At 58.3% G+C, this 25,690-nt stretch overlaps 3 protein-coding genes across 6 annotated transcripts; 2 read left to right on the top strand and 1 right to left on the bottom strand.

Annotated features, from left to right (window-relative positions):
* The first annotated feature begins 114 nt into the window (after positions 1 to 114).
* Positions 115 to 7,189, top strand: MUC1 (mucin 1, cell surface associated). The gene is made up of 7 exons (XM_057725603.1): positions 115 to 3,045; positions 3,537 to 4,915; positions 5,015 to 5,070; positions 5,223 to 5,353; positions 5,503 to 5,624; positions 5,704 to 5,853; positions 6,817 to 7,189. The coding sequence occupies exons 1-7, from the start codon at positions 2,985 to 2,987 to the stop codon at positions 6,883 to 6,885; spliced, it is 1,968 nt and encodes a 655-aa protein (XP_057581586.1). The 5' UTR covers positions 115 to 2,984; the 3' UTR covers positions 6,886 to 7,189.
* A 763-nt stretch (positions 7,190 to 7,952) lies between these two features.
* TRIM46 (tripartite motif containing 46) lies at positions 7,953 to 17,365 on the bottom strand. Of its 4 annotated transcripts, XM_057747277.1 has the most exons (11): positions 17,303 to 17,365; positions 16,042 to 16,137; positions 15,650 to 15,911; positions 15,069 to 15,412; positions 14,258 to 14,401; positions 14,042 to 14,137; positions 13,100 to 13,353; positions 12,709 to 12,830; positions 11,414 to 11,716; positions 10,302 to 10,599; positions 8,836 to 9,229 (listed from the first exon to the last, which is right to left on the bottom strand). In XM_057747277.1, the coding sequence occupies exons 1-11, from the start codon at positions 17,363 to 17,365 to the stop codon at positions 8,836 to 8,838; spliced, it is 2,376 nt and encodes a 791-aa protein (XP_057603260.1). The 4 variants fall into 4 exon arrangements, with proteins under 4 accessions (XP_057603262.1, XP_057603260.1, XP_057603259.1 ...); XM_057747279.1 differs by lacking the exon at positions 16,042 to 16,137 and having other exon boundaries at positions 7,953 to 9,229; XM_057747276.1 differs by lacking the exons at positions 16,042 to 16,137; positions 17,303 to 17,365 and adding an exon at positions 16,686 to 16,724.
* Positions 17,366 to 18,001: 636 nt separating this feature from the next.
* On the top strand, positions 18,002 to 21,039 carry KRTCAP2 (keratinocyte associated protein 2). The gene is made up of 5 exons (XM_057725529.1): positions 18,002 to 18,135; positions 18,466 to 18,620; positions 18,756 to 18,819; positions 20,584 to 20,650; positions 20,887 to 21,039. Exons 1-5 carry the CDS (start codon positions 18,129 to 18,131, stop codon positions 21,005 to 21,007), a joined length of 414 nt encoding a protein of 137 aa, XP_057581512.1. The 5' UTR covers positions 18,002 to 18,128; the 3' UTR covers positions 21,008 to 21,039.
* The last annotated feature ends 4,651 nt before the right edge of the window (positions 21,040 to 25,690 follow it).

The following is a 25,690-nucleotide window of genomic DNA, read 5'->3' as shown; positions in this document are numbered from 1 at the left end:
TACTTATTTTAGGGACTTTTTCGGGATAGTGTGGGGAGCAGGAAAAAATCTGAGGCGGGGAGAGGAATAGTAGAATGGAAGTTAGAGATCTAGAGGAAGTTTAGCTGAGTTTGGGGCATGGTGAGGAAGGTGCTGGGTTAGGTAAAGGACGGGGGTTAGGTGAAGGATGGGGTGCTGGTCGGAGGATGGCTAAAGTCCTCCCAGCCCCACTTACTCACGGTGGCAGCGGCGACACTCCAGTCTTAGAGCAGCCGGGATCGAGAGCCAGGAGGGCTGGGGCTGCCCCGCTCGGGGTGAGGGGGAGGCCGGGGGGCCGAGGGGGCCGGAGGCCGGGACGAGTGCAATATTGGCGGGGGAAAGAACAACACTGCACCGCGTCCCGTCCCTCCCGCCCGCCCGGGGCCCGGAATCCCACTCTCCACCGCTTGAAGCCGGACCAGCCCGAGAACCCGGGACGCGCTGGGGAGTTGGGTTCACCTTGGAGGCCAGAGAGACTTGGCGCCCGGAAGAGGGTGAAGGGGGTGGTAAAGGGGAGGGGGAAAGGGAGAAGGGGAGACCGAGACACCCCGGAAGGCCGCTTTCAGACGCCCGGGCGTTGCGCGCGCTTGCTCTTTAAATACTCAGACTGCGCGGCGCGGGGCCGTCGCCATGGTGACGCGTGTCCCAGCAACCGTACTGAATGGCTATTGCCTGGCAACGCTGGGGGGTTGAAGTTTTGGGGCCGCCCACCTAGATAGTCGCGCTTTCCCTGGCCTGTGGGTGCGAGGGCTTCCCCGCCCCTCCGGCTCGCGCCAGGGCGCGATGACGTAAATGCCCCCCTCCCCACCCCCGCCCCGAGCCCGCCCCTGTCCGGCTGCCTCACAAAGCCGCGCCAAGCAGGGGGAGCCGCGCGCGCCTGGGAGCTGTGGTCCTTCTCCTCCCTGGGCTTCCCTCCAATCTTGCCGCGCGGAAGTGTTCTTAGAGCTCTTTTCTCAATGTGTATTCTTTGGGGCTAAGAATTGTTTCCTAATGCGGATGTAATTGTTTCAGTCGGTGTAGACCGCAACCCAGGGCCTCTGGATGGGGCCCGATAAACTCCACAAGCAACGTTGTGGCCCCAAATATGATGCTGAAAGCTCAGCTTCTTTGTACACTGGTGCCGAATCAATCTTGAGACAGAGTTTTGGGTGAAGTAGAAGAGGATAGTTTTATTATTTTGCCAGGTAAAGGGGCAACACGGTAGGCTATCACTGCAAAACTGTGACCCCTGCCCCTCCCATAGGGAAGGTCTTATAGTTGAAGCGCGTGGTCCCGGTAGGCGATAAGGGTCAAGGCAGTAACAGTCTTGCATTCATCTGATTGGTTGGTGGTGAGGTAAGTAGGAGTCAGTGTCATCAACCTTCAGTCCACCTGGTCTGGGGTCTACATGTTTGTGGACAATATACCATCATTTATCATTAACTTCTCCTATTTGGAAGGGATTTCAGTATCTGCAAAACAGCTCAAAGATATTGTTGTGTGTATCCAGTGATGGGGAGACAGGACCTTGCCCCAAGGCTGCTCTTGACTTTCTGGTCTCATATCCCCTCCTTTCACTAATTAACAACAGCTTAAATCTGCCCATCGGAACTCAGGGAAGGTCATGGAGGTGGAAGGAAGGTGGTGTCCACGTTTCTGCCCTTCAAAATACCATTCGGTCTTCCCAAATCATGCGCCCTCACATACAGTTTTGCACCAACCCCCACCACCTTGTGCCCACCTGCCCCAAATACCACTCTGCTCCCCAAAGGATATTTTCGTGCCCCTAAATACCATTCTGTTGCCTCACCTATTCACTGCTTCCTAAATCATAACTGATCTGTTTCCCCTTGCACATTCCAATGTCCTCGCCCAAATACCTCGGTGCCCCTGCCACGTAACTCAGGACCCCACCCACTTAGGGCCATTTCCTCCAGACACCGCCCCCACGCGCCTGATCCTCTCCTAAAGCTCCCAACCCCTCCACCGGTGGTACTGTGTGTTCCTCCCCTTCTCTGTCCAAGCCACTGCCTCTTTTGGCCAGGGCCTGCCCTTCCCAGCCTCTCTCTGCCCCCACTTAGGCAGCGCCACCCAACCTCCTCTCCCAGACCCGGCAGCGCTTCAGCCGGCTCGGGCGGGCCGGTGAGGCTCCCGGTGACCGCTAGAGGGCAGGCGAGCCCGGCCCGCGAGCCGCTGCTGCAAGGTGAAGGACGGGGAAAGGAAAGACCCTAGGGTTCGGCCCAACCCAGATTTCGTATTTCTTTAAGTGGAAATTTGTTGCCCCGCCCCCTTCTGGGGAGAAAGTCAAGGAAGGAACTCAGGCTGCAGGAAAGTCCGGCAGGGGCGGGGACTGTGGGTTTCAGGGTAGACCCGTGTGTGGAACAGGACAGGGAGCGGTTAGAAGGGCGGGACTATTCCGGGAAGCAGTGGGCGGAGGGTGTCCAAAACTAGCACCTAGTTCGCTCGTTATGGAGCCTTCCCCATCTCAGCCCCCAGAGTGGGACTCCAAGGGACCCAGTGAGAGTGGGGTGAGCATGTGGGTGACCTAAGGATGCGTTCCCCGGCCTTGCTGTCCAGGACTGACTTAGCCCACTTTCTCTGCTACTTTCTCACCTTGTCTGTTGTCCTGGGGCTAAAATAGGACCATGGGGACCCAGGTCACGTTCCAGATTCCCTCCACCACCTTCTGGAGCCAGGGAGTGGTTGAAAAGGGGGAGGCCAGTTGGAGAACAAACAGGTTGCCAGAGGATTGAGTGATTGGAGCCAATGGACCCTATTTGAGGGGCCAGGAATGGTTGGGGAGAAGGAAGAGGTAGCAGGTAGGGAAAGGGGGAGTGGGCGGAGCTTTGTCACCTGTCACCTGCTCTGGCTGAGCCTAGGGCGGGCGGGGGACTGGTATAAAGCAGCAGGAGCCTGTGCCCGCTCCACCTCGTGCGCAGCGCCTGCCTGAGTCTGTTCTGCCCCCTCCCCACTGCTGCGCCACCACCATGACACCGGACATCCAGGCCCCTTTCTTCTTCCTGCTGCTGCTATTCCAAGTGCTTACAGGTGAGGGGCACAGGGTGGGGAGGGGGCTGCCCTGCTCAGCCGCTCTGTGGGTTTTGCTTCCTGGGAGGTGGCATCCAAGAGGCAGAAGTGGCAGACAGGAGTGGCCAGTCTGTGCCAGACTAAAGAATAAAGGAGTGGGGCTAAGGACAGACTGAGAAGAGACAGCCCCCCAGGAGAGTGGGTGCCAGGGGCAGGCGAGTGTCCTGAAGAGAAGTGTGGAGGGGCTGGGGGGTGGAGTCGGGAGAGGTAAATCTTAGGAGCGGAGAAACCGACCGGCCAGGAGCAGACAGATGTGGGAAGAGAGAGGCAGGCTGCCAGCAGGGAAGGAGGAGGGCTGACCTAGGGGCCCACTCCCCAAATCCTCCCAGCATTACTTCTCCAGATGCCAGAGAATGTATTCTCTCCTTGTGCTGATTCATCCCCCAACCCAACTCTGTAACCTTAACTTCTTACAGCTGCCACCAACCCTACCTTAACAATCTTTCTTACAGTCTCTGGCCAAAGTGGTACCTCACCCTCCCACACCAGCCCTGCCTCATCTCCAACCACCAGTCCCACCTCAAGCTCCACTGCCCCTCCAGTCCACAGTGGTACCTCACCCCCTACCACCAGTGGCACCCCGCCTCCCACCAGCACCAGTGGCGCCCCGCCTCCCACCACCACCAGTGGCGCCTCATCTCCGACCACCACCACCAGTGGCGCCTCATCTCCGACCACCACCACCAGTGGCGCCTCATCTCCGACCACCACCACCAGTGGCGCCTTGTCTCCCACCACCAGTGGCACCCCGCCTCCCACCACCACCAGTGGCACCTCATCTCCGACCACCACCACCAGTGGCGCCTCATCTCCGACCACCACCACCAGTGGCGCCTCATCTCCGACCACCACCACCAGTGGCGCCTCATCTCCGACCACCACCACCAGTGGCGCCTCATCTCCGACCACCACCACCAGTGGCGCCTCATCTCCGACCACCACCACCAGTGGCGCCTCATCTCCGACCACCACCACCAGTGGCGCCTCATCTCCGACCACCACCACCAGTGGCGCCTCATCTCCGACTACCACCACCAGTGGCGCCCCGCCTCCCACCACCACCAGTGGCGCCCCACCTCCCACCAGCACCAGTGGCGCCTCATCTCTGACCACCACCACCAGTGGCACCTCGTATCCCACCACCAGTGGCACCCCGCCTCCCACCACCACCAGTGGAGCCTCATCTCCAACCACCACCACCAGTGGCGCCTCATCTCCGACCACCACCAGTGGCGCCTCATCTCTGACCACCACCACCAGTGGCGCCTCATCTCTGACCACCACCACCAGTGGCGCCCCCCCTCCCACCACCACCAGTGGCGCTTCATCTCCAACCACCACCACCACCAGTGGCGCCTCATCTCCCACCACCACCAGTGGCGCCTCATCTCCGACCACCAGTGGCACCCTGCCTCCCACCACCACCAGTGGTGCCTCATCTCTGACCACCAGTGGCACCTCATCTCCGACCACCAGTGGCGCCTCATCTCCGACCACCAGCCCTGCCTCAAGCTCAGTTGTCACTTCAGCACACAAGGGCACCTCTTCCAAGGCTACCATGACCCCAGCCAGCAAGGGCACTCCATCCTCAGCTCCCAGCTCTGATACTCCCACCACTTCTGCCAGCCACAGTACCAGGGCAGCTGCCAGCAGCACTAGCCATAGCTTAGTACCTCCCACCTCTTCCAATCATAAGACTTCTCAGCAGTTGCCTAGTAGGGTCTCCCTGTTCTTCCTGTCTTTTCGCATTACAAACCTCCAGTTTAACTCTTCTCTGGAAAATCCCAGCACAAGCTACTACCAGGAGCTGCAGAAAAGCATTCTTGAATTGGTGAGTAGCTGCCTTCCCTCCACCATGCTCCCCTGAAGCAGCCTTCAGAACTCTTTGAAGCCCTTGCATCAAAGCTTAGTCCTTTCCCTCTCACCCCAGTTTCTGCAGACTTATAAACAAGAGGATTTTCTGGGCCTCTTAGATGTCAAGTTCAGGTACAATTCTGGGTGTGGACTCTGTGTGGGATGGGTGGATGTTGTCATGACTATGGGGAGGGGCTGGTGCACTTGTGGTGATGGTGGGGGGAGGTGGTGTTCTAAACCAGAATCTGGAATCCATGGCTGCGTTGCCCGTTTCTCTGTGACAGGCCGGGATCTGTGGTGGCAGAATTAACTCTGGCCTTCCAAGACGGTACCACTGCCTACAGCGTGGAGAAACAGCTTAATCAGCTTGTAGCAGAAGCAGTCAGATATAACCTGACCATCAATGGAGTTAGTGGTAAGGCCACTTCCCCAGCAGCCAGCCAGCATTACACTGCCTGGGACCCTCTCTCTCTAGCATCTGGGTTCCTGCTTTTCCTCCTGGAGCTAGTAGGGGGAGAATCACCTCCTTTGGGAGCCCGTTCTGACCACTGCTTTTCCTTTTAGTGCGTGTTGCACCGTTTCCTTCCTCTGCCCAGCCTGGGTCTGGGGTACCTGGCTGGGGCATCGCTCTGCTGGTGCTGGTCTGTGTTCTGGTTGCGCTGGCCATCATCTATCTCATTGTCCTGGTAAGTGTTCAGTCCCCAGCCCTGACCAGAGTGCCCCTGCTGGAAGGAACTCCATGCCCCCTATAACCTATCTCCCCAGGTTTTGTGTCAGTGCCGACGAAAGAACTGTGGGCAGCTGGACATCTTTCCACCCCGAGATGCCTACCATCCTATGAGCGAGTACCCCACCTACCACACCCATGGGCGCTATGTGCCCCCTGGCAGTACCAAACCGAGCCCCTATGAGGAGGTGAAGATGGTGGAGGGAGGCAGAGGTGTTGGCTGGGCAGGGGTTCTGAAAGGGTATTGGGAAAGCCCAAAAAACTTAGAAGAGGTAAGAGGTGACATGAAGCAAGCAGTGAGGGCCTGACAAGGCTGGGGGTGGAGGTCAGAGGAGTTCTGCGAGAAAGGCCTGGGGAAGAGAGCATGGAACAAAGGGGACCTCAGGATGGAGTGCCCCCACTACCTGCACTCCCAGAAGAGCATTCACTGCTTACAGCTCGGCTGAACTGGTGCCAGGGCTGTGCACTGGGATGCCCACAGGCGAAATGAGTGGGGCACTGCACCCAGGGGAGCCCTTCATGGAAGGAGCACCTGTGCCCCAGCTTGTCTCCCAAGAATGGAGGATAGATTGAGACAGGCTGGTGGGGACGAGGGGCCTCTGAATTGGGGAAGAAGTCTCACCAAGCCAGGTGAGCCTGGGTGCAGGGTGGAGGGGCCGTTCTCCGGAATCACCAGAGAGGCACAGATCCCTCCTCCCCCTTTCTTCCTTTCTCTCCAGGACCTAGTAAATAATTACTTGGCCACCTGGGGCTAGAAAGCCACTCCAGGTGGGGGAGGGGAGAGGAGTTTCCTTTTCTTGACCTCATTTTTCCTTTGCCTGGGGACTTCCTTCTTCCAGTTTTACAGACATACACCTCCTTGGGCTGGAGGAGCAGAGAACAGAGGAAGAAAGGGGAAGGCTGGGAAAGCCGGGGGGCTAATAAGAGCCAAGGGGAGGGAGTGAGGGGAGCAGAAGGAGGAGGAGCGGCCCTGTTTACAGTCACCTGGCTGCTGGACCGGCAGGTGCTCTCTCCAAAGTAACCCTTTGAGAGCTGGTCAGGCTCCTGGGCCATTCACCCCAGCCTGGGGTGCCATCCAGGGGCCTTGGAGAGCAAACTTCTCCCAGGAAAGCTTCTGCCCCTCACCCTGGATCCCTTCTCCCCCAACCTAGGTTTCTGCAGGCAATGGTGGTGGCAGCCTCTCATACGTGAACCTGGCAGCCACTTCCGCCAACTTGTAGGGGCACATTGCCTGCTGAGCGTCTGCCAGTGCCAGCTGCCTCCCTGGGTTTCTTCAAACTGCTGGAGCCCCCTGCCCCCAACTGTGTTCTGGGCTGGTGAGCTGGGCGTTCCGGTGGGCTGCCCACAGTCTCCCTCACAGGCCCCACCAAGTCCCCTAACCCATCTTAGCCCTGGCGAAGTCCTTCCGAGACCCTGGGGCAAGCCTGAGGCAGTGGTCCTCAGGAGGGCTGGCCCGGAGAGCTGGAAGATGGGAGTGGGAACCGGAACATCGCTGAATAAAATGCCGGCCTCCTCTGCACTGACCGCCAACTTCTCATCTGTCTTCTGTGACCTGTTGATACAAGGGTGTGGTCCAAATGTGCGTGAGGGGGTCTGGAAGAGACCTGTGGGAGAGGAGAGGGAGGAAATAAGGCGTGAGGGAGCGGGGTTCGAGAAGGAGGAGGCTTGGAGAGATAACCTTGGGGCGCAGGAGTGTTTGGTGGAAGAGCTCGAGTCACCTGTCTTGCATGGCCGGCGGCGCGGCGCTTGAGGAAGGAGGAAACGAAACCCGGCGGCTCTAGCGGCCAGCGTGACCCGGCTCCATCCACGCCCGTGGCTGTGCCCTCTCCAGGCCTGGGTTTCACTCCTGCGCCCTCCTCTGCCCTTGGCACGGTGCCTGCAGGCGACTCTATTCTTAGCCGTCCGGGTGTGAGGTAAGTGCTCGTGGTGGCGATAACAGCGGCAGAGTCAACAGGGCCACGATAAGCTCCATGTCAGATCCGGGGGCTGGCGCCCGGCCGGGGCCCCTCCCTGGCTGCCCCACCCGCCCGCTGGCTCTGGGGTCTGCTACCCTGCACCCTGGGAATGGGGAAGTGGTTCTGGTTCCCTGATCCCTTTGGGCCCAGGCACGGGGCCCGCCCCCTCAATCGCATTCCCGCTGAGCCTGGCGCCGCCGCCCGGACGCCCCGTCGGGGGGCTGATGCAAGCAGCCACCGGAGCGATGCGCCCCCTGGCGGCCGCGGCCGGCTCGGGCCTGGCCGGGCACACGTGCGGCAGAAGGCTGGGGAATGCCAGGCTCGGGGACCTGCTTTCCTCAGGCCGGATCCACCGCGCACTCCTGCTCTGAGTAATAGCAGGGAACCCTCAATCCTCCCCGCCTGCCACGTCCAGCGCAGGAACTAAGAGGAACGGGCTCAGGGAAGGCAGAGACATAACAGGAAGGCCTGGCATCACAGTTTATTGTTTATAAACCATGAAAGTAACAGCTGTTGCTTGGCACAGGCCTAGCGTGCCCACCCCAGGGGGACAGCAGCAGGCACCAGAGACCTTGCCAGGCCCAACCCAATGGGGACACTCAACCTCAGCTGGGACCCCCAAGGGAGACTTGGCACGTTGGCATGGGTGCGGGACAGGTAAAGCATGCAAGAGGGAGAAGGGGATAAGAGGCATGCGGCGGGGGGTACAGGGACCCAAATAAATAAAGCAGGATGATAGGGTCCCTTTCCCCTCACCAAGGAGTGCCTGGGCAGTGTCCAGCCAAAAAGCCTGCCCATCTCAAGGCTGTAGTTCAGCATGGATGGGGCAGGGAGCTTGGCAGGACAGAGGGCAGAGCTGGGGAGCATGCCCAGTGTTCCAGGTGCCTTCCCTCCCACTAAGCCTGGGGAGGAGCACCGGGCAGGGATGGGAAGGAGCTCTCTCCATGACTTGGGTAAGATGCCAAGGGCAGGGCATGGGGCAGAGATGTGGTGGGGGTGGGAACCTGGGTTAACAGGCAATGGAGAGAAAATGGGGGACATCCAGAGAAGTGAGCCGAGGAGAGTCTCTTGGTCAAGAGGAGGCCCTGGGAAGACACAGACATAGGGGAAGGAATAGGACCACATGGGAAGAAGAGTTTGAGGGAGAAGCTGCCGGAGGAATAACCCGGCTTCAGGAGGCTTGGCGGGCCAGGGCCCAGGGGAGGCCTGGAAGGGTCAGTCCAGCTTGGCAAAGCCCCCAATGGTGACCTTCCTCTCAGGCTTAGTGCCCACGGGCTCTTGTAGCTGTACTGCGCCACCCCCAATGAAGCAAAAGGCAGGGCACACAGGTCCCGAGCAGTCCAGGGGGCACTCCAGGAGCCCTCGGAAGGACACGGCATCCAGGAAGGAAACCCGACCTCGCTCGTAGTCCAGGCAGATGCCCAGGCGGGGCGGCAGGGGCACCGTGCAGCTGGCCGCTGGGCCATCCCTCCCCGTCAGCCCTGCGTTGGAGCTGGCCCCGGCCCCCAGCAGGATCTTGCCCATGCCGATGGTCAGGAAGGCGAAGGGTGGCGACGCCTCCACTGTGGCATCCTCGGCACCGCTGTCGTGCCCACTGTCCGGGTCGTACCTGCAGGAGTGGGCGTTGGGTAGGAGGATGTTGGGGCGCGGAGAAAGGGGGTGGGGGAGGGGGTACTAGAGGGCTGAGATGTTGGAAGGATGGAATGTTAAAGGAGCAAGTGGTTCAAAGGATTGATTTGGGGTATTGAGAAGAAAATATGCTGAAGGGGTTAGAATATGGGGCTGTGGGTTTGGTTTGGTGGGAATGAGGTGTTGAAAGGAAAGCACATTGGCCAGAGAGGTGGGGGGAGGGGAGAAAAGACAGGGTATTGCTAAAGCACATTGAAGAAATGCAGTGCTTCCACCACAGGAAGGTGGTGAGGAAAACGGTGCTGGGATACCATGCTAGGAAAGGGTTTTGAGGGTTAGAGACTCTTGGAAGGATGAGGGGTTAGTGACTGACGTACTGGGGAGACGGGGAGAGCAGAGAAAGGATGCTGGGAAGGTGGGTTTGAGAGAGAGATGAGGGCGAATCAGTGTCTTAGATGAAGGATGTTAGAGGGATGCAGGGTTGGGAACCATAGGTTTAGGAGGGAACTGGTGTTGAAAAGAAGGCATTTTGAAGAAATGGGGTATCTGGGGGATAGAGTGCTGGGGAGGAAGGCATCTGGGAGAAAAGTATGTGTGGGAGGGTGTTAAACAGGATTTGGGGAATGAGGGGGTATGAAGATGGAAAGTTTAAGGGAAGAATTTTAGGATGTTGAGAAGAGATGTGGGTAAAGGAGGTACTGGAGGGAAAAGGCTTTGTGGAGAAAGGATGTTGGAAATGGGGTGTTATGGAGAAAGGACACGGAGACTTGGAGAGATGGTGTTTTAGCCTGACAGATGGAGGGAAGTGGAGATGGCTCCCTTCTCCACTGTCCCTTTCCCCAGCACTCCGAATACCAATCCTCAAAGCTCTTTCACTGAGCCCACATTTCTCCTGACCACAGCACCCACCCTCCAGCCTGGCTCTCATTACTTCCTCCTAATCTCTTCCCAGCTCCATCCCAGCAAGTGTGTGCTCCCCTTGCCACCCCCACCCTGTCCACAGCTCCCCCACCCAGGTCCCCAAACCCCCATCCCTCCCAGAGAGGCCTGACCTGGGGCTGATCACATCGGGGGCACCCTGGAAGCTTTCCTGAAGCTTGCTCTCCAGCCCGACGCCCACCTTGACCAAGTAGGAGGCTGGGTCTACGGCACAGGCCCAGTAGCTGCGGCCCTGGGTCACGGCCACATCGCCCAGGACCACATCCACGCTCAGGTGGCAGCCCGTCAGCAGCCGCTCAGCAGCCAGGAGCAGGGGCAGCCCTGGAACACTCCGCACGGCTCGCTGGTCCTTGCTGATGGCCAGCCGCTCCCGGCTCGTGCCCCAGCGGCCGTCGAGGAAGAAGTGCAGGACTGGAGTGGGGGGGGGTTGAGACAGAAGGAAGGACTTCAGAGGCACACACTGGCACTGGGGACCTTGAGGTGTTAGCACGAGACACTGGGGAGATTTCAGAACATGGAACAAGCTGCCAAGGGATGGGCAGGGGGCTCTGGGGAACAGGGCCTGGACAACTGGAATGGGGAGCATAAGGAAGGAAGAAGGGGTGTCCCAGGTGGGCATGGGGTCCCAGGAAGAGGTTTAGTGGTGATTAGTGGGTACAGAAACCAGTCTCCCAGACCCAGCTGACATGCCATGCTACCTCCCGCCCCTTTCCCAGGGCTCTGCCACGGAGGGTCCCCACTGCTGTCCATTCCACCTGGTGACATCCCACCACCATCCACCGACACTTTCCAGGCTGGTGCTCACACCTGGCCCTTACACGTCACCCTTGACTCTTCTGCCCGCTACTTGGTAGTGATGCTCCTCTATTACACCCCAGAGTCCCCACTATTTTCTGGGGAGTCACTTTATCAACATCTATTGAGCCCTTACCATGAGCCAGAAACTTGGCTAAGACTTTACACGTCATCATCCCACTTAATTCTCACAACAACCCTATGAGGTAAGCATTGTTACCGCCCCTACAGAAGAGGAACTTCAAGTTCAGGGAGGGTGAATAACTCGTCCAAAGCCACATAGTTGGCAAGAGGCAGCGCTGGGGTTTGAGCCCAGGCAGCCTCGCTCCAGAGCTAGTGAGAGTGACCCACTGTGTTACGCCCTCTCTCCGGGGCCCACCCAGCGTCAGCTGTCAGTGCCTGGGTGCCAGCACACCCTGTGCCCACTCACCGGGCGCTGGGGGGGTGTGCAGGTGCACGTCTTCACTGTACTCGCCGTAGCCAGCCTTGTTGCAGCCACGGACACGCAGCACATACACAGAGCCCGTGTCAGGGTTCTCAAGCAGGGCGCTGGTGCCCCTCACCTCCTCCCGCCGCTGCCAGCGGGTGGGGCCCGGCTGGGCCGGCACGTCCGTGCGCCGGAACTCAATAGTGTAGTGCCAGGCAGGTGGTGAGTGGGGGGGCAGCCGCCAGCACAGGAAGATCTGGTCGTAGGCAAAGGTGCGCTGGGTGTCAATGACCGGAGCCTCGGGCACTGTTGGAAGAGACAGCGGGGGTCAGTCGGGGCCTGGCCGCGGGCCTGGCATGGAGGGCAGGTAGGAAAAGGGAAAGCAGCGGGTGCCGGGGGGGTGAGTGTGAGTGAGAGGGATCTGGGGAAGACGCCTGTCTGGGCCCTGGGCAGGGATGGGCAGGGCAGAGCCCACGGGAGATGGGGAGGCAGGAGGCCTGGTGCCAGTCCCGGTCTGCCACTCCCTCGCTCTGATCTCAGGCCAGTCACATCCCCTTTCTGGCCCTCAGTTTCCTCGTCTGTGAAATGAGGGTATGAGGTCGGGTGGTGCCCCTTCTTTCTACGGCCCTTTTTAGCCTACGAATAAAGAGGAGCCCCAGGGAGAGGCAGGCAACGGCCACTGGAGCTCAGGCAAGAGGGCACTGGACAGGAAGGGGGGAGCCGAGTGGGAGGGAGAAAAATGCAAGAGTCAGCAAGACAGGACGTGGGGGACAACAGAGGGCAAGCAAAAGCTTGATGGCAAGGGACAAGGTCAAGGGGAAGAGAAGGAAAGTTTGGAGGGCAAAGGTCACAAGGACAAAAGGTCAGAAAGGCAAGGATTAAGAAAGCAAGGCATAAGAGAGACAGAGGGGCCCTGGTCAGGGGAGAGGACGGGAGTGGGGGAGGTCTGGTTAAGGCAGGACAGGGAAGGAAGCCATGAGTGAGTAGCCGAGCTGTGTGGGAGTGGCAGGGCAGGGCAGGGGGCCTGGCGGGGGCAGCACCCCCGGGGCAGGGCCGCTGACTTGCCTGGGGTGCTCCGGAGCAGAGTCCGCGGTGGCCACAGCCTACAAACAAAGAGAGGGAGAAGCAGCGCTGAGCGCGGTGGGACGGTGTGGCCGGGTGGGCTAGGTGGGCGGGGCGGCTGGCCAGGCCAGGCAGGAGGCTGGGGAGTTCCCTGGTGGGCGCTGCCCCCCGGGCCCGCTGCTGGGGAGGAAGGGAGGAAGGCTTGAATCGGGCGTGGGGCCTGGCCGTCTCCTCACCTCGCAGGAAGTTCAGCTCCGTCAGCAGCTTCATCTCACGCCCCACGTCCAGCTGGCAGTGGCGGAAGGAGGAGCTGGCAGCTGGCCGGAACGTCTGAAGGGCCTCCGTAGCTCGGGCAATCCTGTGATGGGGGCGGGCGAGGGTCAGGCACTGCCACCTGGGCAGCCACCCTTCCCCTTGATTCTGTCTTGCCTGCCCCTAGAACCTTGGTATCTGTTGTGGGGCTCTTCCCTGTCCATTCGGGCAAGCTGGTATCAGTTTGGCCTGGTGAAAATCCTCAGGGCCCCGCTCTCCATCGGGCAGTACTCGCGACACTGCCTTACACACGGGCTACACCCACGACGCCCCTACCCCGCAGGAGCCCGTGCCTCTGTGCCATGCCCCTGGTACCTGTTGTGCAGCTGTTTGGCTGCTTGCACAAAGCAAGGCTGGTCTGCTTCCTTAAGAACCTCCTGAGCGTAGCCCACCAGACCTGAGCCATCCAGCAGGCTCCGGTGCTCCTGGATCTGGATGCTGAGACGGGCCAGCCGCTCCTGCTGGCACTCCTCAATGGCCTGAAGTAGTGACGCCCGCTTCTCCTCCAGCACAGCCCCCAGCCCCCGCACCAGCTGGGACACCTCCTCCTTGGCCTGCTGACCACTCACCTGCCCAGAGAGCAACATTTACTATCTTCTTCTTGAAGGCAGCACCTGCACCAGCTTCCTGGGGCACCACACCATGGCTAGGATCTCAAAGGACCTGGGGAAATCCTACCTACCCATTCGAACAGGGCCAGGCTCAGGGCTCCAAAGGCTCCTGTACACCCAGAGGGGCTCCACTCCTGACCATTTGTGTGAACCTTCCTGGATGCCCAACCATAATCCTGACCCCTTAAGGACTCCCCCAAATAAGAACTCCAACTAATGTCCACCTGGACTGCACTAATGTCCACCAGCACCTATGCCATCCTTACTGCCCACCCCCATAGCAGCTGTTTCAAGCAATCTTGCAAAAGGTATCAGGGCCATCGCCCCACCCTCCTCGGCCCAGGGATGTGTGCCATCCTCAGCAAGCAGCTGAGCCTGAGGGCAGCTGAGCGCCATCCCTGGGGCTTTACAAGCTCTCCCTCTCCTGGGTGACAGACACCCTGTCTCCACTGTAGCCTTGGGTACTGCCTGGCCTGGGGCACTGTTGTTCCTGATAACCTGGTTTAACCAGAACCTTGACACATCCACGGACCCTATGTGGGCTTCCTGAGCTTGCAACCAGGTGACCGGGCTCTGCCCATCCACACCCCCTTCCTGCTCCCACTCCCGGGCAGGGCCCAGGGCCCACCTCCACGCCCTCCCTCACCTCAGTGTGCCTCACGGTCTCCTCCAGCTCACAGATCTGGGTCTGTACTGTGTCCTGGTTTCCCAGGATGTATGTCAGGCTCTTTGTCAGCTTGTCCTGAGGGGGAAGAAAGAGGTGGGCATCACACCCGACTCTGAAGAAGCCAGCAGTTCAGAGGAGGCGCGGGAGGGTGTGAGTGTGGGTTAGCACTGGGGTTGAGGGAGGCGGGGTCCTCACCTTGAGGGCCTGGTAGGCACTGAGCACTGGTGTGATCTTGTGGCCGCTGTGGGTGCGCCGCACACGGCAGAGCTGGCATACCAGTCGTTGGCACGTCTTGCAGTAGTGGGTCACCTCTTCCTTGTGATCTGGGCACATCAGGCCCTAGGGACAGAAAGAGCACTGAGACAGTCAGCCAACGGTGTGTGTAAGGGTGCCAACCTACCACAGGGCAGTTTGGTGCCCTCCCTCTGCTGGCCCGATGGGGTGGGGGGGCGTTCAGCTGGTGGTGCTCCGTGGTGCCACCTGGTGGTACACCGGCATCAAGGCGAGCCTTTCCTGCAAGCTCCAGGCATTAGCCTCGCTCCTTCCTTCATTTACTTCACAGAAACGTGCGGGAATAACAATAATGATGGTAACCTTAGCCTTGTGGTTAATGATTAGCCTTGTCTATCTTGTTTACTGCTGTAGCCCCAACACCTAGAATAGCACCAGGCACACAGGTGCTTGACAAATATTTGTTCAATGAATGAATGCATAACAGACCTTTTTAATGTATAAATAACTTTCACAAATATTATCTCAGTGATCCCCTCAACAATCCTGCAGGTACGGACATTGCAGGGCAGATATTATATCCTCATTGGGCAGCCCAGATGGAGGCGCAAAGATGTTCAAAGATTTGTCCGGTGCCTTTTTCGTTACAGAAAAACGAGCTTGGCAATGGCAACCCTCTGGCCACCTCCTTTTGGAAGCCCGCAGTGCCAGGCAGGCCCTCCCACCCAGCACCATCACACCCCTCCCTTCCCAGGCCCTGCAAGGGCGGGCTCACCTTGGGGCGGAAGGAGAGGGTGGGCAGGGTGGGCTCATGTTGGGCCTTCTGGGTGCCCCAAGGGTGGAAGAGCTTGAAGCACTCGTTGCAGAAGGTGGCGCGGCACTCAGTGCAGCCCTTGGTGGCCTCCAGTGGCGGGGGCTTGCACAGCTGGCACAGGATGGCACCCCCCACGCTCACACTCTGGCGGTACCGCTCCACCACACGCTCCAGGGTCAGGTTCCGGAACAGCCCGGCCAAGCCCCGCTCCCCCAGCTCCACATCGCCCTGGCAGGCTGGGCACGGGAACGTGATCACCTGGGGGTGCAGAGCACCTCGCTTCCGCCCGGGGTATGTTCCAAAGCCTGTGGATGGGCAGGGAAGTCGGGAGGTGAAAATTACAGCTGGCTCAGGGTGGGGGAAGTCTGTTCAATTAAAACATTTTCATTGTGCCAAAGCTCAGCTCTCATTAGAGCCTGGATGGGCAGTATCTCCACCCCCCTGAAAAACAGACAGATGCCCCTGGCCAGTGATGGACCCCTTCCATCTTCCTGATGGACATCCCAGCATCCCTACCCCCACCCCACAGGTGCTAGCCCCACCTGACTTAAGCAGCCGGTCCAAGCGGTCTGGCTTGGGGAGAGTTCTGCGGGAGAGGCGGGGACTTCGGGTGGAAGGGGTGGAGGCAGGAGAGGTGGGCTCGGAGCTGGGGTCCCCACCATGGCCCACATAGCCCTGCTGGCCCAGCACTTCCCGGGCACAGGCCTGGCACACATTGTGGGTACAGGGCAGCACCAGCGGCTGCTTGTACATCTCTTGACACACTGGGCACAGCAGCTCCTTCTCCATGTTCTTCATGCTCGTCTGTGGAGGGACCAGGACGTTGCATCAGAGCTTGGACACCTGGGCATACCTCAACAGGCCTCTCAACTGCCCTTAAAGACCTAAAGGCTCTCAGGAATGGGCAAGACAAGCTACAAGAGACGAGACAAGCTATGGATTTTTCCCCAGCACCAGCCTTGGCCTGGTTCACAGGCCTTCCCAGCTCCCTGTCTCTTGCTTCTTTTTGCCTCCTGCAAAAGCTACAGACCTAAGGAGGAGGGATGGTTGGCGCTCAGGTCTCCCCCAGCCTCAAGCCCCACCCCCTTCACTGCCCCGGTCCCAGCTGTCCCTGCAGCCTCACACCTGGCCTTTGCCCCCATCCCCCCATCCCCTGGCCGCCTGCCCCAGCCACTTCTCTCAAGGACACCGCCCATTCTGCAGCTCGGTGCGGACCCCCGCCCCCTTCTCTGGCACCCTCCTTCCCCCCACCTCCCCCGCGTGACTCCTCCCTATAGCCAGGCGCTCTCCATCCTGCTGCTCACCATGTCTGTCCTCCTGCGGCGGCTCCGGCCTGCAGCCGCCCTCACCTCCATTCCCCATCACTAACCCATTCGGTTCCTCCTAACCCATTCCTTTTTGCCCCCTCACCATCCGGCCCTCCTGCTCCCTCCCCCGGCATAACCCGGCCTGCCGCAAATCCCTCCCCAAGCAAGGGAGAAACAAGTGCTCCGCCTACTTGCCCCCTCCCCACCGGAAGTACCCCTCCCTTTTTTGGTGGCGGGGGTCCTCAAGCTATGCCCCACCCCCACACCTCACCTTGGTCCCTCTCTTCGCAGCCATCCCGGTCAGGGGCGCAGCTGACACAAAGGAGGGAGGGACAGGGAGGGAGGGGGAAGGAAGTGGTGGGGGGGAGCAGGGTTGGCACCGCCCCTGGGAGAGCCGGGCACGGGTTGCCATGACAACCGCAGGCTCGGAAGCAGCCCCGAATGGGGGTGCGGTGGGGTGGGGTCTCGCGGAGGGGTCTAAATTGGGAACTGCACCTTGGGGCGGCTCCTTCCTCGCCCCCCACCTGTTCTCAGTTTTCTTGGGAAATATCCAAGCTCACTCACGCCCCCTCCTCATAGCATAGCCCCGTTACCCTGCAGCCCCAGCCCCGGTGCACGGCTGGAGGCTACTCCAAGCCACCCGCTGCGTCCCGGCAGCTCCATGTTCCTCACACCCCAGCAGATGGACGCCTTCACGGCATTCACCTCCGGGCTGCCCCCGGGATTACCCTCTCATACCTGCATCCCGAACCTCCCAGTCCTTTCTGTCATCACCAGCCCCCTGTCTACATTCCAGCATCTTGCGGGACCCCCACCTGTTCGAGGTCCCGGCCTGCCCGGGACCCCTGTACTCCCCCTCCCCTTCCCCTCGACCCCACCTTAACTCACACTGATGCGAACCAGTGCATCCATGATAGAAGTGAAGGTCTGCATATCCTCACCCTCAGCCATGGCCCTACCATGCCCGCCCGCCCCCGGGTGCCCGATCCCGGCTGCGGCTGCGAACCCTGGGCTTAATGCAGGAGCCCGGTGGGGATGTGGGGAAGGGTGGGGGTGAGATGTCACTGCGCATGCTCCAGGGACAAGCCTCGAACAGCGCCCGTCGAGGTAGGAGGTGGGAAATAGTTTTCCCCACGTGGTTCTCAGAAGGCGGTCGGGTGGGGGTGGGTGGGGAACATGGAATGGAATTTGAGGGGGAGCCATTTCTTATGTTCGAATTCTTCACTGGCTTCCAATCTTATTCATATAAAGCCGAAGGACAGTTTTAGAGAAAGATGGGCTCCAGGATGGAAGGATTAGATTTTGGTTTGGGCGAGAGCCTACGGGAGTTAACAAGGCAATGATCATGGGGGAGGTAGTTTTGAGGAACAGGCACTAGAGCTGACGTAATTGACAAAGAAGACAGAAGTGGTCTAGAGGCTGTAGTCCATGGGCCCAGTGACTTGAAGAATTAAGTGCAGCTTGCACTGAGAGGCGGCAGGTGCTCTGGGTGCGGGGAAGGGCGGGGGACCAGGGTGGTGGCCAAGGATGCTCTTGGACGCAATGTTTCCTCCCTGCGGGAAGAGGGCGCTGCAGTCAGGTGCCGAGAGGGAGCGAGAGGAAGACATGGGGGAGAAGCAAGTCCACGTTGGGGGCTGACGCAGGCGCACAGCCAACCGTCCCCGGTTCGGCTCTTCTCTGGGATAGAGTCGCGGATTGGACCCAAGGACGGGGCATGATGGGTAACGGGACCAGCGGGACTCCCCTCCCCGGGCGGACTAGTGGGGGTCGGAGTTGGGTGGACCAGCTTTCCCGGTCCTTTCCCCGCAGAGCTGACGTGTCCCGGGTTCCAGGCGACGGGCGTTTGCACGGGGCGGGAGGGTTCGGGGCATCCCGGGCTGAGGAATTCGTGGGGGTCACCGCGGGTTGTGGGGAGTTGGGTAGGGTGGCCGCAGCCCCGGGAGTGCTTGAAAGCGGTCGGGCCCTTGAGCTCCTGGATCTGCCGAATCTGCCTGCGGCTCCTGGAGGAACGGCTGGGCCTGACTCTCCGTCTCTTCTCTCTTCCGCTCTAGTGGTGGGTACAGGCACCTCGCTGGCGCTCTCCTCCCTCCTGTCCCTGCTGCTCTTCGCTGGGATGCAGATGTACAGCCGCCAGCTGGCCTCCACCGAGTGGCTCACCATCCAGGGCGGCCTGCTTGGTTCCGGCCTTTTCGTCTTTTCTCTGACTGTATCCTCTCTGCAGGGGTGCGGGCAGAGGTGTTTGAGGGTGGGAAGGGTGGAGGGCCACGCAGGCTTGTACCTTTCCATTATCCGACATCTCTGCCCCCACTGCTCATCCTACTCCTTAACTCCCTCAACCCAGGCCTTCAATAATCTGGAGAATCTTGTCTTTGGCAAAGGATTCCAAGCAAAGATCTTCCCCGAGAGTAAGTGAAAATTGGGGGTTGAGTATTTGAACCCTCTCCTGTAACCTCCCCCAACACGGTACTGAATTTCCAGGTGCTTAGACAGCAAAGGGGTTGTTTAGGAGGAGGAAATATGTGTCCCTAGACTGTCTGCAGACAGACGACGGTTTTGGATGCAGCCCTTTATCTGGCTCCTGGAATTGGAGCTAGAAGAGAGAGCTTCTGAAAGCAAGAAACTCAGTTACTTCCTGACCAGTTCCCAGGGAAAGGGTGAGGGGAACACGCAGGGTTGGGCCTGTAATGAATACATCCAAGGAAGGATGTTCTTTGCTTCTACCAGAAAAAGAAGGGCCAAACTTGTTGAGGGGCTGAGAGGTGAAATGGACCTGGTGTTAGTGAATTCTGTTTATTTGAGATGATTGTGAAGAGCCTAAGTATTAGATATACCAGCTTTCTATGTCAACAGGAATCCTGACCAAATTAGAGTAACTGTTAGATTGTTTTCCATTTGAAACAATTGTTATGGCTCATGTAGTCAAGAATTGATGATTTAGTTACTTATGGAGAATTAAGTCCGTAAAGCAAATTAGGCCTCAAGGCCAGATCACCTAAGGGATGCCACATGCCCCAAATTGACAGCAGACGCCATCGCTTGTGAAGCCTTCACGTGGTAGAACAAAAACCTGTCACTGTGACCCTCATTTCTTTGTCCTTACATTTTGCTCTCTCCACCTGGCCCCTTTGCAGGCTTCCAGAGCTCCTTCTATACAGCAGCTTCAGAACTTCTCTCTGTTAGATCTTATTTCTAAGTGTATTGTCTTCATTTGCCTCTGAAGGAAACCTTTGTTGTGGGGGAAGCTGCCCGGCTGGCACGGCCCTCTTCACCCACCCGGCCCTCTTCACCCGCCCGGCCCTCTTCACCTGCCCTGCCCGCCCCCAGCTGGGCAGGTGCGATTGCCCTTCCTATTTTCCCTCCCACCGTTTCTCCAGTCCTACTGTAGGTGTCTTGAGACCCTTTTCTGCCCCCATGGGTGTGTGTATCCAGACACACTGCTCTGCGACACATGTCCAGGAAGTGAGGCCCTCGACTTCCAGCACTGGCCAGCCAGTTTAATGAATTGATCCCCATTGGCTGGCTTCTGTTGGAAAGGCCTGACCCTCTTCCTTGAGCAAGCCTTGCCTTTTTTAGACTCTGCTGTCACCTTTCCTTTTCCTTTTTATTGGAGGCAAGCCAGGATAGGGGAGTTAAGTGATATTTGGGGCAGAGGTGGTAACGAGCATGCATCTCCTGCCTCCATGTCCTGGGCATCAGTAAGGCCATCGGACTCCCCTGGTGGTGCAGTGGTTAAAAATCCGCCTGCAAGTGCAGGGGACATGGGTTCGATCCCTGGTCTGGGAAGATCCCACATGCCATGGAGCAACTAAGCGCATCTGCCACAACTACTGAGCCTGCACTCTAGAGCATGCGAGCCACGACTACTGAGCCCGCGTGCCTAGAGCCCGTGCTCCGTGACAAGAGAAGCCACTGCACTGAGAAACCCGCACACTGCAGTGAAGAGTAGCCCCTGCTCGCCACAGCTAGAGAAAGCCCACACGCAGCAACAAACACTCAATGCAGCCAAAAAAAAAAAAGGCCATCTGAGGTCCTCCTGCTGTTGTCATGCCCTGCTCCTCCAAGAGATCCCCCAAGATTCAGAGAGCCCAGATTTCTTTTAGACTCCACACATGAATGCCTGGTGTTTCCATTCTGACCGCCACCCTCCTCGTCCCCTCTTGCCTCCCCAGTTCTCCTCTGCCTCCTGTTGGCTCTCTTTGCATCTGGCCTCATCCACCGAGTCTGTGTCACTACCTGGTAAGTGCCTGACAGCTGAGTAAGGGGTGTAGCATCCAGTCCTTTGGCACTCGGTCCTCCTGTGATGGTTCCAGGCTTCCCCATACCTCCCTCCCACTCTGTTCTGCCTCCTGTCCCCTTCCCCATTTTCCTAAACTTGATCCTGGATTCTTACCCTGATGCTGGTGTCTGCTCTAGGAGGCACCAGGCTGGCAGCATGCCCACCGATGCCATGACCTTTCTCCTTCACCTTGTAGCTTCATCTTCTCCATGGTTGGTCTGTACTACATCAACAAGATCTCTTCCACTCTGTACCAGGCAACAGCTCCAGTCCTCACACCAGCCAAGGTTACGGGCAAGGGCAAAAAGAGAAACTGACCCTGAATGTCTAATAAAGTTGATTCTTTGTAGCTCTGTGAGCTGTGATATGCTGTGGGCCTCTCCTGCCCATGCCCGCACAGGTGTGCAGGATGTTGGGGCAGATGTTTTCGGACCTTGGGGACGGTGGGGCTCTCCTTCCTCCAAGGTTCATTTTTACTAAATATTTACTGAGTGCCATCAGTGCCAGGCCCTTTTCCAGGCACTAGAGTGGCATATGCTTGTGTAAGAGCCTCATCATGGAATAAACGTACGTGGATGCTCTGCAGTCTTGCCCTTTGGGTCAAGGGGTAAGCTCTGCAACGTAGGAAGTCCTGCCCACCGGAACTGGAATAGATCTTGGAACAGAGGAGTGAGGGAGGGAAAGGCCCCTCACCCCTGCGCCTCCCCGTGGCGTTCCTTGTACACCTGTGGGGGCTTTGTTACTCCAGCTCCCCACCCTGAGCAAACGAGCCCCCTGCCCCTTCTGCTCCAAGTCTGCAGGTGGGAAGTCCCTGCTGACGTTGCCCTCCTGGACCCACCTGTTCTCCAGCGTGGACGTATGCCCGTGTTTAGAAAGACTCCCAGGTTGATCACTCTCCCTGTCCTCTTTGGTCTGGTGCCTTCACTTTTCTCCTCTATCTCATAGCCAAAGGGTTAGGAAACTTCCTAAGTGTAAGCAAAGTACTGAATATATAAGACGATAGGAACAAGGCCACCAGCCTTGGAGCCAGGCCTTAATGGAAGTGAGGGATGTGACTTCTCAGGTCCTACTCTGTCCTCGCTCTGCCATGACGAGTGCCTCTCTGTCCAGAGCGTCTGTCCTTTGGGGCACCTAGGCACCCTCCCTCTTGCTGGGTGTTGTGGGCTTTAGGGTGCTTACCATGCCTTGGTCAGCTTTGTATCCTCCACAGTGCCTGATAAATGGGCTGTGAGAACTGGTGGGCTGGATTAATGAAAGAACCTGCCCTCCTAGAACAGAAAATCCTATACATGGGATGTGCCTGAGTTAGGGAATGAGACCCCGTGAAGGTTAATAAGTGAGTCAGAGGCGTTCTGGTCAAGGATTAGAGGCCCTGCACCCCCCATCTGTAGCCGGAATCCCGGACGCTTTCTCCTCTGTGCCCGGGCTGAGGGAGCGCTGTGCACTTTACCCAGATTGCCTGCAGAGGGTGCGACGAGCTCACGTCGTCCTCCGGGAGACTTGCAGGGCTCCCCTGCCTGTCCTTGAGGGCTGGGAGGATGGCTGCTGGGTCTCGGGGTTCTTGCTGAGTCTCTCTAATGGAAGTCAACTCTTGGAGGACCCGAGAGACTGGCCCATTTGGAAGGGCTGAAGCCTGAATCAACTCTCCTTGCTCTTCCAGCCTGGGAGTGGAGGCAAAGAGAGTTCAGTGGAGACCACAGCCTTCCTAAGAGGGAATGGTAGCTTTATGCTCCAACTTACCTGGTAATGGCGGGGGGTGGGGGGTGGGGGGGTGGTTACCATATGTGGGACCCCTGGGGAGTTTGTCCAAAATGGGTCCTGGACCTCTGGGGAGGCTGCATTAGTTCTAGGTTTCACTTTGTCAAACTCTGACTTTCTCCTGACCTGGAGTGGGAGCAGTGGGCAGAGGGCCAGGTCCCAGCCCAGGTGAGCACAGACATAGCTGGGGGATCTGGCCATCTGAGGGCACCATACCTTCCAAGATGAGAGCTTGGGTGGGGCCAGGTTAGGGGAGAACAGGGAGGAGCCCCAGCAGGGGCCAGGACAATGCCAAAGGATCTCGGCACCTGCCACCCACTACGTAGGCGTCAGGGGCAGTATGTGGCCAGGAATAATGACCCCTTTCTCAGGGAATGGGTGCCTTCACCAGGCGGGTTGGCGCGAACCTCACTGTCCACCCAGCCTATCCCTGAGGTGCCTAGCTGCCGGCTGCCTGCACCTGATCTACCAGTTAACCTTGCAGGGGTATCTCAGCCACCAAACACCATCATTAAGTACAGGGGCGTGAGGCCATCGTGGCTTCTGGAGACCCAAAGGTGAGAAGGGTAGAGGTGCTACCCTCTTGGCCCCGGGATGCCTGGGGCTGTGCTCCACCCCGAGGCTGAAGGCCTAGGGGAGAGAGGGGCGGTCTGCCCCCTGGAGGTCAGAGGGAAGCCAGATGTTTCCTCCTGCTCCTTCCCACGTGGCCCTCACGCTCACCAGCACCGCAGCCTGCTCCGGAAACAGGAGTAAATAACACAGGGGGCGAGGCCTTGGCTGCTGGTGGGGAGGCTGGCGGGAGAGGGCTCCTGGCCCAGATGAGCGCTCCTGGCCCAGAGGTGCGTTCCTTGGGGAAAAAGGTGATGCCACCTAAGAAGAGGGTGGAGGGAAGGTGAGATGAGGGGCTTCCCTGCCTGGGCAGAGGCTGGACTCCCGTTGGACTGGCACTGGCATGAGGGGACGCCTGGCATTTAGGGCATGCCAGAGGGTCAGAGTGGGGGGGGTGGTGGCAGGGCAGACAGGGAGAGGGAGTCCGCGTCAGGCCTTGGCTCCAGCCCTTTCCGGACCGTATTGTCCTTGGTGAGAACAGGACGCTGTCCCGTTCCCACTGCCTGGCCCCCCCAGCTCTGCTCCCCGGGGGCTCGGGAAGGATGTTGGGAAACAAGAGAGAGCCAGAGATTGGTAGAGACAGAGATGCTGAGAGACACAGAGACAGATACAAAGGGGAAAGTTGCAGTCAAAAGCGAGTATTGAAGCTCATTGTGAGCTTGAGCGAGCCCCGGGCGCTGTGGGAACCAGGAAAGAATGGGAAGCCGGAGGCCCTGCCTTCGGGGACCTCCAGCCTGGCCTGCCCTGTGCACGCTCCTTGACTTAGGGTCTCTCACAGAGCCACCTCCTGAGCGGACAATAGCCGGAACCCTTGTGTGAGCACCGTTGGTGGCACTTAATTGCACCACCTCAGGTACATTTCTTTGCTTTCCTCCCAGCAGACTGGAGGTTCCTCAGGGGGCAAGGCCAATATCGTGCTAGCAAATCCCACCGCCCTACCCACTCAGGGCTGGGAGCAAGCTGGTTGCCCTGTAACCTATTTGGTTAAGTAACTGTCCTGGGGGAGAGAGAAGCCCCCTCGTTGGCCCTAGAATTAGGCACCACATTCCCTGGGGTGGAGGGCAAAGTGTGAACTGCTTTAGAGTTGTCCCAGCTTTCTATGGCCACGAAGAGCCAGCCTTTGCATCCCTGGGGGCTCAGGATGGACCTCCTTCCTTGCAGCTCTCCCCCCTGGGCCCAGAGTCCTCAGCAACCACTCCCCTGGGAGGGAGGTCCTCTGAAAGGCGGCGAGAAGTCCAGGTCCCTTCTGTCTACTGAGGTTCCAGATACACTTCAAAATGAAGAAAACGTGAGATGTTTGAAATGTGGACACGTCACAAATGAACACTTTTTAAGACAAAACTGTGATAGAATCATGCTCGTCACAAGGTCGTTATAGGATTTTTAGAAATGTTTCCTTCACAGGGAACTGCAGGCCCCACTTTATAATGTAAAGTTCTATAATAATGGGCATATCAGAGTCGTTGTAGGATTCTTTCTACTTCTGTATATATTTGAAAATTCCATAATAAAAGTGAAATCATTTGTATCGTGAGTCCCTTCTTTCTGTTCTGTGGGAGCGTGACAGTGTGACGGTCTGAAAGCACCCTTGTAGGTTCTGAAACCACATCAGAAGCCTACATCTGAGGCCCTGTGTGACAGTGAGGCCCGAGCCAAATGGCCCTCACGCTCTGCGAGGCGCCCTTCTCCGAGAGCTCCGCTCACCCCAGATACGCCGGACGCTTCCCCTACTTTTAGGCTGAGGCACTAGCAAGAGGGACTGTAAATGCAGGACTCCCTTCTGCACAGCTCAAGACCCCACAGAAGAACCTCCCCCACTCCCCCGTTCCGGGCCAAGAGTTGCCGTGCGAGCTGACCCCAGGCTGCTTGAAGGGAATTTCTGGGACGGAGGTGCACGTGCACCCACGTGAGAGGCCTACGCTGACACTCCAAGGAGAACCCTCCCCTTCCTGCCCGTGGCCTCCAGCCCCCATTTCCAGCCTCCGTGACCCGGGTTTTTTTTCTGACTCAGCTTCAACTTCTAGACATACGTCTAGACAATAGGAAAGAGCGCATGTCTTGAAATCAGACAGACCTGAGTTCTAGTTTTGGCTCTGACACGCACCAGGTGAGGGTCCTTGGGCAAGCTGAGTGATGTCTCTGCACCTTAAATGCCTCACCTGCAAAATGAGGATACTACTACTTGCCTCAAATTGTGGTAAAGAGGATTGGCCTTAAACAACGTGGAAGAGCCTAGCATAGCGCTCGACCTACTAGGCATTTGACAAATGTCCTTTTTTCCCCCTATGTGGTGACAGCCACAACCTTGCCAGCCAACTTAGTGCTTCACAGATATTCTCAGTTTCAACACTTACTATAAACCTTGGCTGGGCCACGCTGTTGCCCGGATATTGGGTCAAACATTACTCTGTTTCTTTCCCTCTTTTTTTTTTTTTTATTTCATTGAATGTTTCTTTTTTAATTTTTTGGCTGCACCACGTGGCATGTAAGATCTTATGGGACTGAACCCATGCCCCGTGCAGTGGAAGCATGGAGTCCTAACCACTGGACCACCAAGGAATTCCCACTCTGGATGCTTCTGTGTGTTTCTGAATGAGATTTACATTTAAAATAGGAGTAAAGCAGATTGCCCT

The sequence above is a fragment of the Hippopotamus amphibius genome, chromosome 1, assembly GCF_030028045.1.
Source record: "Hippopotamus amphibius kiboko isolate mHipAmp2 chromosome 1, mHipAmp2.hap2, whole genome shotgun sequence".
Classification (NCBI taxonomy): Eukaryota; Metazoa; Chordata; class Mammalia; order Artiodactyla; family Hippopotamidae; genus Hippopotamus; species Hippopotamus amphibius.
The sequence above is the reverse complement of the archived record's forward strand: the minus strand, read 5'-3'. Positions and strand labels throughout refer to the sequence as shown.

What these genes read in the sequence shown, in the direction of transcription:
- TRIM46 (XM_057747277.1), bottom strand. Translation starts at nt 17,365, where the DNA reads ATGGCTGAGGGTGAGGATATGCAGACCTTCACTTCTATCATGGATGCA. An exon ending in GCCAAACAGCTGCACAACAG is followed by an intron (nt 12,831 to 13,099) that starts GTACCAGGGGCA and finishes CCCCCATCACAG; the next exon opens with GATTGCCCGAGCTACGGAGG. An exon ending in CCCGATGTGATCAGCCCCAG is followed by an intron (nt 9,230 to 10,301) that starts GTCAGGCCTCTC and finishes CCACTCCTGCAG; the next exon opens with GTACGACCCGGACAGTGGGC.
- KRTCAP2 (XM_057725529.1), top strand. An exon ending in TTTTCGTCTTTTCTCTGACT is followed by an intron (nt 18,621 to 18,755) that starts GTATCCTCTCTG and finishes CCCTCAACCCAG; the next exon opens with GCCTTCAATAATCTGGAGAA. An exon ending in AGCAAAGATCTTCCCCGAGA is followed by an intron (nt 18,820 to 20,583) that starts GTAAGTGAAAAT and finishes TTGCCTCCCCAG; the next exon opens with TTCTCCTCTGCCTCCTGTTG.
- MUC1 (XM_057725603.1), top strand. Translation starts at nt 2,985, where the DNA reads ATGACACCGGACATCCAGGCCCCTTTCTTCTTCCTGCTGCTGCTATTC. An exon ending in CTCTTAGATGTCAAGTTCAG is followed by an intron (nt 5,071 to 5,222) that starts GTACAATTCTGG and finishes TCTCTGTGACAG; the next exon opens with GCCGGGATCTGTGGTGGCAG. An exon ending in AACCGAGCCCCTATGAGGAG is followed by an intron (nt 5,854 to 6,816) that starts GTGAAGATGGTG and finishes CCCCCAACCTAG; the next exon opens with GTTTCTGCAGGCAATGGTGG.